We start from the raw sequence: 15,269 nt of genomic DNA, 5'->3' as shown, positions 1-15,269 counted from the left end.
TATCTATCTATCTATCTATCTATCTATCTATCCATCCACCGACCCACCCACTTATCCATCAAGTGGTATTTGGTTGGCCAGTGTTGGAGCCAGAGTGCTGATCTTGGAAGTCTAATCCTAAGAGTCTGGGTTCAGTAGCTAGTCACTTTGGTGCCAAATTGGGTTCTCCATTTGTACAAAGTTTCCAAGACATTTCTGTCTGAATGAATGAACTAGCTGCACAGGCTGAAATAAACAATTGCATCAAAGACAAACACTACTACACAGTTTGGTGCCATGCCTTTTATTTAGATGGAAGGGAAGAACTACATTGTACTAGGTAAGAAGCTATATGACAATATCTTACAGCACAGCATCTGAAAATAAAATAAAAAGGATTGCAAAGCCCCACAAAAGTGGACAAGTAAGCGCATAAGACACTGTACATTTCTCAACCAACTGTGCCCATTAAATTATAAATAAACAAGATTTGGCTTTAAACAGCCAAAGCATTAAAACAAACATGCCAACAGTCACCCAAAAATTGGTTCAGTAGCCACAATGACTGTTGGAGTTTGAACACCTGGCCTGGAAATTAGGATGTTTGGCAAATTCTGTCATATAAACAATTAAAAACAACACCCTTCTGATGAAAGCACCAGTGTGTTCTGATAATGTCACTGAAAACCACTGGGTTTCTTCACAAAAGTCTTTTCTTTTCCTAAACGATATCCTAAACGAAGATACATTGTCATTAGAAAATTTGCAGGCTTACAAATAAAAATATTGTCCTTGCTTTTTAAGAACGTAGTACGGTTTTAATTCCAACATTTTCAGCCTTTAATTGCATGATTCACATTCTACCTTTAGATACTGCACAAATGTCTCTTTCTGAACTGTAGGCAAAATTCATAATACATTCGATAATTTAAAATTACCACCCAACTCTGTCACATTTCACAAATCATCCTATTTGGACAGATGTACATTATTCAGGAGATGGTATGCAACTTTAAATTACATTTCTCTTTTAGCAATAATACTTGATTAAACAATCCTTAAATGTAATTTCTGTTTTTGTCTATCCCATTTATGTCCTAGTAGCTTTTTCCAACCATAAATGCACTAGGCTGGTTTTCATTTAGATTTAGTTTTACATTGATGTGCAAAATGTTTATCCTATGCCATTAGCTGAAGGATAAGCCTAGAAGGTAGAAGGTATAGACTTTCTATCTCATATATATAAAAGTTATGAGTTAGATATCCTGGTCCATATACATGCAAACAATAGGAATCAGCTAACCACAAACAGATGTGAGCCACATACCTATTAAATGAGAGGGAAAGGTTTGTTTTTTTTTACAGTTTTAACAAATATACATAAAAATAAGAACATAAGTTACAGTAAAACATTGACTGCATTTCTGAGAAAATGTTGATAAACAACCCAGATGCATTAATGCCTAAGGCCTTTTAATAATTTAAAAAAAGTATTGTTCTCTAAATTACTTAAGGACTTCCCATTCCTGTACATCTATATAAAGAACACAAGCAGACTGTAGTGAAACACTACTTCTCCAAATCAAGCAGATCAGTGGGAGAAGCTGTAGAGTTTTTCAATACTGCAGAACACTTATTAAAGTATATATTTGAAGACAGCTAGTTCAATACTGTCTTTCAGTTCCAACACCTTTCACAATGATGAAACTAAACAGGGTTGTCAGTAATTCAAGTCTTTTCCTGAGAATGAGGTTCCAACCTGTTTCCCTCCCACCCACCCCCAAACCAAGTCTTCTGGTGTACAAATGTCAAAAACACAAACCCCACAAAAAAAACCCTCCCAACACTCACAAAAATAACGGAAGGTTTCAAGTTAGTACTTCCTTACCTGCTGAAAGAGTGCTTGCTTTATTGAGTAGGATCCTTTAAAACAAATTTCCAAGCAAAAAATGTCTTTTCTAACATAAAAGAGATATGCAGCCCTTTGTAAATACTGCAAAAACGTCATAGTAATTATTTTGGTTAGCTGTTAACATTAGTACACATTTGTAGATCTTTGCCATTCTCAAAATGCTATGTATCCCAATTAATACTGTTTTGTATGTTTTAATAAAATTAAATTAGTATCTTGTGTGTCTATGAAGAAAAAAAAAATCTTTGGTCCATACGTTAGGTGGCATACTGGGAACATATCAGAATAGCTTTTATCAGTAGATATATCTACATAAATTCCTTTTAAAGGACACATGTGAAAAGTACATTTTAGCATAGTTACTATTGTTGTGTTTAGACTTTTGAAGTGAAGAAATACATGGACCCAATCCCAGGAGCCTCCTTACTAGTATGCCTGTGTTGTTTAGCAATGTTGTTTTATTTGCATGTGTTTCTTAAAACCAAATAACACTCCTGAGCTACTTACATTTCAGGGTACTATTTGCTTGGGCAGAATTGTAAGGAAGATCCCTGTTTTTAAAAAAAGAAAACAAAGAAGGGGGGAGGATTGAAAGAGGGGGAGCACCAGTGCATACAAAGCTCATGCTTCCCTAGATCAGGGCCATGACTGATTTTTAAAATATTATGTAACTTTTACAGCAATATCTTTCTGAGCATCTTGGAGGAACAAGAAACGTCTTGGTATCACATTTCTTGGTCAAAATCCAAGATGTGCAAACAACATTTAATCTTGGATATTGTCTGAGAGAAAAATCATCCTGAATTTTCCCTGGAAACAAACGAGAGCCGAAAAAAAGAGATGTATATATAGTTCTCTTCCATTGGAAAATAAATGTGTGCCCTTTTAAAAAATTGTGGGGTACTAACAGTTTAATGGTGCAGCAAATCAAGACAGAAATTTCTCCAGTCAAGTTATAATGAACACAAGCAAATTCCAAAACAGGCATGAATATACCAAAGTATAAGGCAATATATATAAAAATGCTTTGATTTCGGTCACTGCAGATTTGCAAACATTCAATGATTCAGTGTCTTAAACCCAAAGCAAACCCTCTATAAATGGCGTGTTAGCACATACCTATCTGAACTGGCAACACAAGATTTCATGAGCACACGACTGCATGAATCCCTTAAGTGTTCATTTTCTGTAAGTCTTCAATACGGTGTTTACATTCCAGTTGTGCATGGCGACAGAGCTTGTTCTCAGTCCACAGTTTCCTTGGCAAATAGGAACCTCTCTTCTGATAGGCAGCAAATAATGAAGTGCAAAGTTTCCCACAACTGTCTTCAGCAAGGCATCCTCCTCTCAAGTCACTATGCTTTTGCAGGCAGGAGTTTTTTCGGCGTTACTGGTCTCTTGCTCTGCCACAAATGGCTGTGAATGGTGATTGCATCGACACTGGCTGACAGAGTTTTAGCAGGTATGTGGCTGAATTGTTTCCTGTCAGAGTTGTACTTATAAAGCCCTTCAATCATTTTCTTGCTGATGGATTTGGGGCCTATCCCAGTCAACTTACTGATTTCCTCAGTCTCAGGGCAGTACGTATACAAAGATCGGAACTGGCAACCTGAGTCCCGGAAGAGGATTAGGAAGTTGTTGGCATCCGATTTCTCCATTTCCTTTGGGGAAAAGAGAGAAGAAGTAATGTCACATGAAATGTTAAATTCAAAAAATGGTTTTACAAGGAAACAAAAGAATTTGTCTCTTTTTGGTAATGTTGGGCTGTGCAGCAAGGTGAAAGCACACTTATTTGCTTTAAATACAAATATATTGGTCAAAATTCTATTGTTTGTCCCACCTGCAGTAGAGCCATCAAATCAGCTGGATTTACCAATGTGCTGAATCTCTTTTCAACAACAGATTCAGTGGGTCTACTCTAGCTGAGATTGACCAATAGGGTTTAGGCCATCACTTGCAGAGATCAGACAACTAATACATTTACAAGATTTCTATTTGAGATCATCTGCTAGTTACTCTACATGGTGCAGGCAACATGAAGTAGGAGACGGCACATACCAGAATAACAGAATTATGCTGCTGTACTAATTAGAATGGACCCAGAGTGTGAGATTTTGAGCAAACCTCAACTAACAAAGCCTCTGACTATGAAACTTTTACAAAGGATTTTTAGGTTCATCTAAGTCCCATCTTTTTCTCCGCCTCTGTCTAGCTGGAAGTTGATTTTAACACTTTTGACATTGGGAATATGGCAGAGGAAGGCTGGAAAAATGAAGACTTTGGTGTCAAATTGCAACAATCTGCTTGAGCTGGAGAAGAATGGGATTGTGCTCCAGATGATCCTGCCAAAGTGTTTGTACTACTAGTAACAGGTAAGGTGACTCAGATCACACTGCTAAATAGTAAAGCAGAGGGAAAAGGGGAGAGTAGATAAGCCTATTTTACTGAAATCAGGGTGCGTCTTACAATTGATGGCGTCTTACAATCAAAGAAATATGAGTAGTAAGAAAAGTGGATGTTGGTGGAAGGAGGCATTTTGGCTGGAGCTTTCAGGCAATTTCTGGAAGGTCCATGAGGTATGAGGTCACAAAGAGTCGGAAACGACTGAACGAATAAACAACAACAACTAGAAGGTCCAAGATGTTTTCATTTACTTCTGCAAAACTTACCTGGCTGGTCATTTAACTTTATATGCATTCATTGTTAGTTTGGGATAAAAAGGTTTGCTGAAACATGTTAAACTGCTCTCCTTTTCCAGTTCCTAATTGTTTTTATGTCCTTTCTGTCTCTGGTATCACATTTTTTAATATCCAGGAACCAATCTACTTTGTTAACTGAGATATATTCTATATTTTGCAAAGGTCATATAGTTCATTAAATGTAATTTTTTTTAACAAAAGATAACACTTGTTAACTAGCCTCTATTATTAATGCATTAGTGTGGAGAAAGCAAATTTTTCTTTCACTGGTACTACTGAAGAGAATGCAATTGTATAGGTGAGAATATTACGAAGAGTCACAAATAAACAACAAATATCTCAGCCTCATGGCACTTCTTTGATGGTCACCCTCAGTTTTGCTCTGATCAGAAATAAAGCAATGTGATCCTTTGAAGATACCAGCCACAGATGCAGGCAAAACATCAGGAGAAAATGCTGCTAGAACATGGTCATACATCCTGGAAACCACACAACACCCTAGTGATTCCAGCCGTGAAAGCCTTCAACAATACAATAAAGCTGTAGTTTGGATCACCTGTCTCTAGTGTCTAATTGGTGTGGAAAAGATACTAGGGACACACCAAGCCTCAACACTACAAAAAGAAGTATTTCTTCCATAGTACACAGGTAACATAGAATTCAAAGCTTTGATGATAGCTACCAATCTATATGTCTCCAAAGAGGGATTAGATAGATGGCTAAGGGACAAGGGTCTCAATCACTACAAGTGACAATGTGTTCTGGTTCAGAGGCAAATAGACACCAAATAACAGGTGTCAGTAATGTTTTGACACCTGTTATTTGGTGTTGTTCTGGTCATGCCCTGCTATAGGTTTCCTAAGAGGGATCTGAGTGGCCACTTTGGGGGACAGAATTAAAAAGTGTGACTTGGCCATGGATGAGCAGGGATCTGGCTGAGCAGGAATCTGAATCCAGGTCTTCCATAAAAGATACCACATGTTTAACTTTAAATTTTATGTTTCCTCCTTTTCTCCACATACAGATCAGCCTTACCTCTAATATTTTATTCTTCTGGCCTTCATTTACTTTTCCAGCCAAGCAACAATGAGCCAGAGCATTTTGAATTATATGCTTGTTGGATTTTGCACTGGGTTCTTTGTAGAGCTTTGGTCCTAAACAGAAAGGTGGAGAGAAAGAGAGAAAAAATAGAGGATTTATTCAAAAGCAGTTTGATTTTAGGGAAGCAAGTCTTAATCTATACAAACAAACGATAGTCTATGTACAAAGAAAATGTGCCCAAATTACATATGTCATTTGGACACATTTTCTTTGTACATAGAGTATCGTTTGTTTGTATAGATACTTTACAAGTATTCTGGGACTTTGTATAGTAACATTATCACAGACTGTGAAGTTTATGAGTGATGCAACATAAAGCAATTCAGATCATTAGTAAAACACCTTTTCTCCCATTTTAGACATTGTTCATTTAATGTATAAAGAATGAAAGAGACTCTTGGAAAAGTTTAAGCATTTCATTTAGATCAGTGTTTCTTAACCTGGGGGTCAGGACCCCTGGAGAAGGGGTGTCGCGAGGGGGTGTCAGAGGGTTCGCCAAAGACCATCAGAAAACACATATTAATTTACAGTGCTCTCCAGAGGTAGGTGAACCCATAAATCACTGTCAATTCCTCCCAAATCCCTCCAGTATTTTCTGTTGGTAATGGGGGTTCTGTATAGGAAGTTTAGCCCGATTCTATCGTTGGTGGGGGTTCAAGGGGCTCTCTGATTGTAGGTGAACTATAAATCCCAGCAACTACAACTCCCAAATGTCAAAGTCTATTTACCCCAAACTCCACCAGTGTTCACATGTGGGCATATTCATACTAAGTTTGGTCCAGATTCATCATCGTTTGAGTCCACAGTGCTCTCTGGATGTAGGTGAACTACAACTCCAAAACTCAAGGTCAATGCCCACCAAACCTTTCCAGTATTTTCTGTTGGTCATGGGGGTTCTGTGTGCCACGTTTGGTTCAATTCCATCATTGGTGGAGTTCAGAATGCTTTTTGATTGTAGGTGAACTATAAATCCCAGCAACTACAACTCCGAAATGACAAAATCAACCCTCCCCCACCCTACCAGTATTCAAACTTAGTGGATTGGGTATTTGTGCCAAATTTTGTCCAGTGAATGAAAATACATCCTGCATATCAGATAATTACATTATGATTCATAACAGTACCAAAATTACAGTTATGAAGTAGTAACAAAAATAATTTTATGGTTGGGGGTCACCACAACATGAGGAACTGTATTAAGGGACGCAGCATTAGGAAGGTTGAATTTCACTGATTTAGACTAAGGGAAAAATGGACGTGAGTATTATATCTCAAATTGACAGCATGAATTCAAATCATCTTCCTTTATGTGCACTCTGATTAGCTGATCTTTTTTCATTATTACAATGTAGCATACAATATATTTTTAGTGCTAGATTCCACACTTCTTCATGGGCCAAAACAGAGGGTTCCCACAGTCTTTATTCTAACTGCAAATTCCTGCAGAAGTGCAGGCTTGGGGAATAAACTATTAACTTTCAGTAACCAAACATAGGAGACTGCAATCTTTAAAATGAATGCACAAGGAAATATTAAATAACACAAATGGAAAAAATACAGAAGTAAAATGGAAAACTGCGCAGTTAAAATTGTGGAGAAACAAACAAGTCCTTGCTCTGCCTCAAGGAGGCATGTTGATGTAGACTATGTGTTGGGGCCAGGGTGAACTACAATATTATTTGCTAGTATGGATGTCTCTTCCAAGTGGAAGGAACAGCCAGTTCCATTGCAATATGTATGGCTTAAGTCTCTTTAGGCCAAGAGTTGGGAGAGAAGGTGAAGGGCTGGGAAGTATTCTTTCATTATTTTCTAAGGGGATGCCAGGGTTGCCCATGGCAATGGTTCATGATGATTATTTTTAAGAAGAAGGATTGCTTCCAAGCAGTTTTATTTGATGCCAACCTGTATATTCTGTAGCAGAAGCAACTGAAGAGGTTGTTGATGCATTTTCCCAATCCTTCTCTCCATTACGGCTGCCACAACGACTTGGAGATATGAATCCTTCCACAGACTCGGATCTAAAAGTTATATTTAAGCAATAAAGAGTTGATATAAATACAACATATGAAAAAGAACGGTTTTAAGGTTAAGATAGAATTAAGAGGCACACTGCAATGGTTTGTGGTGGTTTTTAATGAAATGAGCCGCTGGTCATTTCTAGTTTAACATCTGTCCCAGAAGAAACACACTTTTGGTGAGGATGCACCCTACAGCAGCTATTTTAGGATAAAAGTTGGTGTTGAACCCATAGCACACTTTTATTATAATTGTATATTAGTTAAAAATATATATAGAGACATTTATCTGTAGAGATTTTGCTTCTCTCTAACCATTCCCATTGAGAAGAGTTAAATTATAATGGCTTCTTAAAATTAAGCTTAGTTAGATTGAACTTCTACATATACATCAGGGGTTGTGCAAAGTGTGGCTTCTGATCCCAGGGTTCAACCCCATCCCCATATGTGGGTTTAAAACATTTGGGCTCCAAAATGATCTCTGGGGTGTGGAAGACATTACTGCCCTATTGGAATCCACAGGGTCATAATGAAATTTTGCAAAACAATTTTATTGGCCATGGAATGACTGAAAATGCCCTCCTAATGACTTGGGAAGGCTCCCAAACTTGACCGCATGTCCCCAAAGAGCTTTAGAGGACATTTGCGGACAAAATGATTTTTTCGATGGAAGCCAGTGCAGTGAGGAGTGAAGTTGTCCAAGGTCTCCAGGATAGTTACTACTACCCCATATTTAGTCTGAAGCAAGTTCTACTGTATTTACTGGGTAAAACATCGACAGATTGCCAGATATATATTCAGGTATAAACTCATGTATAAGTTGAAGGCAGGCTGTGTAGCCAAAATATGCTATTTGGCATGATCAATCAATGGAGATTCTTAAGAACAGACAAGCATCTTATGAAGAGATAAGCATCTCGAGCTCTGAGGATTACCTGGAAAGGAATCCCATTGGAGCATTGCAGTACACCAAAATGCCTAGGAGTTACTCAAGCAAAAAGTGGGTGCTAGAAATAATATCATACGAAAGCTGACTGGCATTACAACCAAACACAGTTAAGACATCTGCCCTTGCGCTGTGCTGCTCTGCTGCTGAATACGCATGCCCAATGTTGAATACACCACGTTAAAACAGTGGATGTGGCTCTTAATGAGACATGCCGCTTTATCACAGGATGTCTATGTCCTACACCACTGGAGAAATTATACTGTTTAGCTGGTATTGCACCATCAGGAAGTAGCAGTCTGTAATGAAAGGACCAAGGCCATCTCCGACTCATCCTCTGTAAGCCAGCAAGCCAACACCTTAAATCAAAAAATAGCTTCCTAAGATCTACAGAGATACTCTCAGAAACACCTCAGCAAGCGAGTGTCCAAAAGTGGGAGGTTAAAATCAGGAATCCCAATCAGTGGCTGATACTGGATGAGAAACTCCCTCCTGGGCACACAGAAGACTGGGGGACTTGGAAGGCACTGAACAGACTGCACTCTGGCACCACGAGATTCAAAGCTCACCTTAAGAAATGGGGCTACAAAGTGCACGACATGCGAGTGTGGAGAAGAGCGAACCACAAACCACTTACTACAATGCAGTCTGAACCCTGCCAAATGCACAATGAAGGACCTCCTTACAGCGAAACTAGAGGCACTCAAAGTGGTCAGCTTCTGGTCAAAGGAAATTTAGTATAATGCCAAGTTTTTAACTTTGTGGTTTTTCTACACATTATAGCTGTATTCTCAATTTGCTTCTGACACAATAAATAAATAAATTCAATGGAGAGAGGAAAGCGCAAGTACCACCAGAGGGGGCCAGCTGTTTCTAGCTTCCATCACCACTTCGCTATCCAGGCATTCAAAAAGGCCAGAAGCAGCATAATGGTGGACAGAAGAGAGCAGAGAGGAGTCAGTGCTTCTTCTAGGTTATGCTGGGATGGACTAAGCTGTTGCTTTTTGCCACTCTACCCAAAGAAGGGGGTTGTTCCTTTTTACATATGAGATAAAAGTACAATGTTCAGGTTGATCCAAAGATATGTTGATCTAAGTTGTTTTTTTGACTAAAATTTCTAGACTTATACATGAGTGTATAGAGTAAGCCTGTTCTATTTCTATTAATACAGCCAGAAGGCATGTTACAGCCCCAGAAAAGCACTGAATGAAACCATCATACATGGTGCCCCCAATCCTCTGCAATACAGTCATACCATGTCTTGTGTTATCAAGTCATTACAAATGCATAAAAAGCAATGTGTCAATGGAGGCCTGTGAATGACTTATAACAGCCTGGAAATTACTATTTCCAGGCCCGTGTTATGGTCACTGTGTGTATTCAGATGGTCACATGAACAGAGCTAGTATATTCATCACTGGGTCTGAAGACATAAAGTCATGAATTTTTCTCAAAAATGCATTATGTTACTACCGTGTTTCCCTGAAAATAAGACAGTGTCTTATATTAATTTTTGCTCCAAAAGATGCTCTAGGTCTTATTTTTAGGGGATGTCTTATTTTTTCCATGAAGAAGAATTCACATTTATTGTTGAACAAAAAATGAACATTTATTATATACTGTACAGTAGTTGTCATCATAAACCAGCATAACCAGACAAACTGTGAAGCCTATCAAGAATTTCTTGTTACTACCAATATTTCCATGTACAACATGGTACGTACATTTACCGATCCTGCATGCTCTGGTGTTCTGTTCGACAGGCATGCTTCCAAACAAAAACTTTGCTAGGTCTTACTTTCGGGGGAGGCCTTATATTTAGCAATTCAGCAAAACCTCTACTAGGTCTTATTTTCTGGGGATGTCTTATTTTAGGGGAAACAGGGTACCTCATTGGCTGAACTGTGTTCTTGCAATCATATAAGGTTAACAATTTCTTCCAAATGGAAATGGTGTAACTGAAGACTTACCTTGGCGTTCTCTTGCCTGACTGAATACTCTCATTGTCTCCTGTATTCAGTGATGCCAATGAAAGGCTAGACACTGGGGATGGGGGGGAAACAACATCAACAACACAGTCAGGTTGTGAACCTAGATGAATACAAGGAAGTTTAAAAAATGATGAAACATAAAATAAAATTTTAAATCAATAAAGCATTAGGAAAGTTGCCAGGATTTCTATGAAATATTTTGGCTTTCTACTATGAATTCTGTGCCTGAACACTAATATAGTACAGATAAATAGATAGATCTGTTTATTGATTAGTCCACTGACCATATCAACAATAAAAGACAAAAACAAAAATATACAAATAGACACAAATCACTATGCTCAAATAAATTAAAATATGATAAAACTTGATTAAAATAATAAGTTTGGCAAAATGGGATTAAATTACAAGATAAAAACAGGGGGAGTGATGAGTATGAAAGAGTATAGTTTCTTACACAATGGTTATATCCTCTCACCATGAGATATGGTTCACAGAGATAAACCCCTTGCTAAAGTAGAGGTGATGTTTGTATTGATTTTCTTAGTTGGGAGTCAAATGGAATCTAGAGAAGTATGCAGAACTAAAACAATAACTACTTATACCTCCCCAATTGATATCCAAGCATGACAAAATCAACAATTCCGTTGAAAAGCATTAACTTTCTACTTTCCACCTAGGAGTAAGTAAAACAAAAGGCTAGAAAGGAGAACATGCCTGACAGGAGGCATATTGCACTAAAGTCCCCTCAGTTATGGAGACTAGAATAAGAAATAGCTGTATGTGCTTTCAGTTATTTCATTTTCCAAACCAAAGCTGTAGTTCTTAGCATTGATCTCCTTCTATATTTATTACCTGGAGGACCTTTGATTGGGGTTTTGGGTGATTCAATGTGGTCTCTATGAATGGATTTGGGTCGTGGCTTCTTTTGCTTGGCTGAGTGGGAACGGGGCTTGATGATAATGTCCATGTCCTCCATGAGCTTCAGCTGCTTTCGTCTCATGTATTCTTGCTTAATGAATTCTCGCCGTGCTTTTTCATCTTCCTTCTTCTGACGTTCCTCCTCAGACTTCCTCCTTGGAAAATTCACATCAATCCATTATTAATAAAATTATACTTCTCTCTCAGTTACAAAAAACCTTCTGATGGTCTCAAGAAAATTTCATGTAAAAACACCATGCTGAAATTCAAGGTTAACTCAAGGTATTCTAGTGCAAATGTGAAATGAGATGTTCTTTAGGTATTCCATTCTAGAACTTGTAATAGTCTATTGCCCAGAAAAGACATTAGCATTGTGCACTTGTGAGAATCAAGTGGCTTATTTGGTTTACCTGGAAGCATTTACAGAAAATGAATTTATTTGGGAATTTTAATATTCCATTGTTTGGGACGAGATATATTTTGAAATAACAAAGTTTGCATTTAAACATAGGTTCAATTAACACTATGTAACACATTTTTTGTTCCTGGGTTATAAATGTCATTTCCTAATTGGCTCTATCATAAAAAACATGGAAACTCTTTATTAAACTGCAAAAACGTTATTTTTGCGGGACATCCTGCAGAACATTTTGCTTTAGTTTTTCAATGAATATCTCCTCAAGTCTCAAACAGTTCAACACAATTTGTGGCAGCCACAAAAACGAAGTTCCTGGAGTATAACAACTACTTTGAAAGACGTACTGCACAATTAAACAGGAAATAACACTTTCAAGCCAGGAATATATTTTTTTTTCAAATTTTGTTACATAGTGCTATATTAGTTTTATTATATATACAGTAGAGTCTCGCTTATCCACCCTCCACTTATCCAACGTTCTGTATTATCCAACGCAGTCGGCCTGTTAGTAGTCAATGTTTTCAATATATTGCGATGTTTTGGTGCTAAATTCATAAATACAATAATTACTACATTACGTTACTGTGTATTGAACTACTTTCTCTGTTGATTTGTTGTAAAACATGTTTTGGTGCTTAATTTGTAAAATCATAATGTGATTTAATGTTTAATAGGCTTTTCCTTAATCTCTCCTTATTATCCAACATTTTCACTTATAAATGCCGGCCCATTTATGTTGGATAAGTGAGACTCTACTGTACCTATGGAATGTTAATAATTATTTGAAGAATTTTAACATCAAGCCTTCATATCTAATGTGACTTCAGATCTTGGCTTATTTATTAGCCATAGGTTAAACAAGTCACAGTTTCTCATATTGAGATGCTTCCAAAATCCGACTCCGGCATGTGCAAGAAGAGTACATTGTTCAAAGCATAGTTTGTACATGTACAGAAAATCCATGCTTTTCTGTTATATGTGAATCTGGTTTTTATTTAGTGATGGGAAGGGGAAAATGCAGTCTGTGTGTCACATGCAATTCTACCCACCCTTCTGTGCTCCCAACATCCTGAAAGCCTCTCCATCTAAAAAATAACATTTTTCTGGGTGAGAAATGTATCCCAATGCCTCCAAACACAACTCAGAAAGGCAGTATCGCATACCCAATTCCCAAATTCTGGAAATTGGTTTTATAAAAATGAAAACCAGAAGTAAATACCTACCGTAGTTACTTCTAGGACCAATTATCAGACACATTTCAGCTAAAAATCACACCTGCTGTGCATATGGAAACTGGACTTCTCCAGTGTTTATCTGAAGGTTACTACTACCCTACTGATAGAAATGTGTCAAGTTTAAATGAATCAGAAGCTGATCTTGTTTCATTTTTGTTCCTAAGGGCATGATGAATGTTGTCTTTGAGAACTACTCAAAATATTGACACTAGCCAAGTTTCTTCTGAAAACAGAAACAGAAATGGTTTTCAGGAGAAAAAACTGTTTTATGACACACATCACTTTTATGGTGTAACTGTTAAAATAACAGACAGAATCCAAATCAGCTATTTGTCAGAAAGACTACCACCAGCGATTGATCTTACTTTGTTTCTTCTTTCTTAGTTTCTAACTCTGCTTCCAACTGCTGCTTTCGAAGTAAGGTTTCTCTTTCTCTTCTCAATCGCTTCTCCAACAATGCGGCCCGTTTCACTGCCATATCATTTTCAGGTTTTTGATCATCCTGGTTGCAACATTGAGGAAAGAGCAAGTGATATTTTATCATTATTAGCAGACCATTTATAGTAGGCTATGTGAACAACTGTTGTAATATTCATTTCCTAGGTGGAAAAGGTATCCCAATACAAAACACTACCAATGAGAAAATGGGGGATAGCTGTGGTTTTTTAATGCAAAAAAATACACCAAGTTGTTCTGCACAAAAGCGTATTTTTGTGGAGGAAAGAAAAGATTTTATCTGGAAAGTAGTATTTTTCATAATATGTTTCTATGTAAAAAGATTCTTTTTGGCTAGAAAACACCGTTCCCTCTAAAACCATGATTAGTATATATTGCAAATTATATAATTTACAGAAAATTATCAAATATATTGTTTTCTTTGCATAAATTATAAAGTATGGGAAAAACATGTTTTATATGCAAAGCATTTTGTTTTAAATGATTAAAAATATTTTAATACTGACTTTGAAATATTATATGAATATAATATTAATATTGTAAGTAGTATTGGTTTTAATATATTATTTTAGTATATTGGTTAGGTGCATAAAAAAGAAACCTTTCTTCCAGTTTTTTTGCTTAGTACAACCACATGTATTTTTTCACAAAATGAATTTTCCCCAAAATCTCAACAAATATTGATAAAAAAATCTGCAGAAAACTTCATACTCTCATAAGAGTGGGAAAAATGCTGGAATTATTTGTCTTTGCACATGATAATTAAATAAATGAAGATTAACATTTGTAACTCATTGTGCAGTCACTAAGAAGGCGTGAGATCAACATAAAGTTTCAAAAGAACTTATCTAAATCTGTAGAGTGAAAAATAAGTCTATTTTTTCAAATTATATTGTTCATTTCTAGTAACCTGCTGCATTAGATTATGTGCAGGATCAAGAGATTCCCTAAGTAAACAGAATCCTACACCAAACTACAATCTTTTAAAACCATTCCTCATATAACAGAGTAAAGTTACTATAATTCTATTTTGCAGAGGAACTTATATTGCCCAGAGCCCTTCTACACAGCCATATAACCCATAATATGAAGGCAGAAAATCCCACAATATCTGCTCTGAACTGGGTTATCTGAGTCCACACTGCCATATATTCCAGTTCAAAGCAAAAAATGTGGGTTTTTATTCAGCTGTGTGGAAGGGGCCCCAATATTAGGTCCAGTTCTATATTGCCAAACCAGAGGCATACACTGTATTGCTGAGAGTGATGAGGGAATAGGCACTTAGAAAAGTATCTAGAACAAATGATTTGCTAACTTTAGTGCTCCAAGAGTTTTAGACATCAATTCCCAGAAACCAGAAATTCAGCTGACCAATGATCAAGGATCCTGGGAGCTGAAGTCAAAATCTCAAGACCAGAGTTTAGGAAACACTGATTTCTAGACTGAGATCATAATCTGAAGGACAACATCAGTCAATAACATTATAATCCAGAAACTGTAAAAACCGAATTCCAAATATTTAAACCACCAATCTCCCACATATTTCTTCCTTTGCTCAATGCTCCAAATACATAACATTTATTGGGGGGCAGGTGG

General features: G+C 37.0%; 1 protein-coding gene across 6 annotated transcripts in view; it reads right to left on the bottom strand.

The window, feature by feature from the left end:
• Positions 1 to 267: 267 nt before the first annotated feature.
• Positions 268 to 15,269, bottom strand: part of camsap2 (calmodulin regulated spectrin associated protein family member 2) — a 120,338-nt gene continuing 105,336 nt past the window's right edge. For 2 of the 6 annotated variants that reach the window (XM_008115025.3, XM_008115026.3), the window contains 7 exons: positions 13,583 to 13,719; positions 13,032 to 13,067; positions 11,499 to 11,719; positions 10,623 to 10,743; positions 7,594 to 7,709; positions 5,626 to 5,744; positions 268 to 3,552 (listed from right to left, as the gene is read on the bottom strand). In XM_008115025.3, the coding sequence (XP_008113232.2) occupies positions 3,247 to 3,552; positions 5,626 to 5,744; positions 7,594 to 7,709; positions 10,623 to 10,743; positions 11,499 to 11,719; positions 13,032 to 13,067; positions 13,583 to 13,719 (1,056 nt within the window). In that variant the 3' untranslated portion in view covers positions 268 to 3,246. The remainder of the gene's footprint in view (positions 3,553 to 5,625; positions 5,745 to 7,593; positions 7,710 to 10,622; positions 10,744 to 11,498; positions 11,720 to 13,031; positions 13,068 to 13,582; positions 13,720 to 15,269) is intronic. The other 4 variants (XM_008115029.3, XM_008115031.3, XM_008115028.3 and 1 more) reach the window with 3 other exon arrangements.

This window comes from Anolis carolinensis, chromosome 4, assembly GCF_035594765.1.
Source record: "Anolis carolinensis isolate JA03-04 chromosome 4, rAnoCar3.1.pri, whole genome shotgun sequence".
Classification (NCBI taxonomy): domain Eukaryota; kingdom Metazoa; phylum Chordata; class Lepidosauria; order Squamata; family Dactyloidae; genus Anolis; species Anolis carolinensis.
Note: the sequence above shows the minus strand (reverse complement) of the source record. Positions and strands in the feature narration are given on the sequence as shown.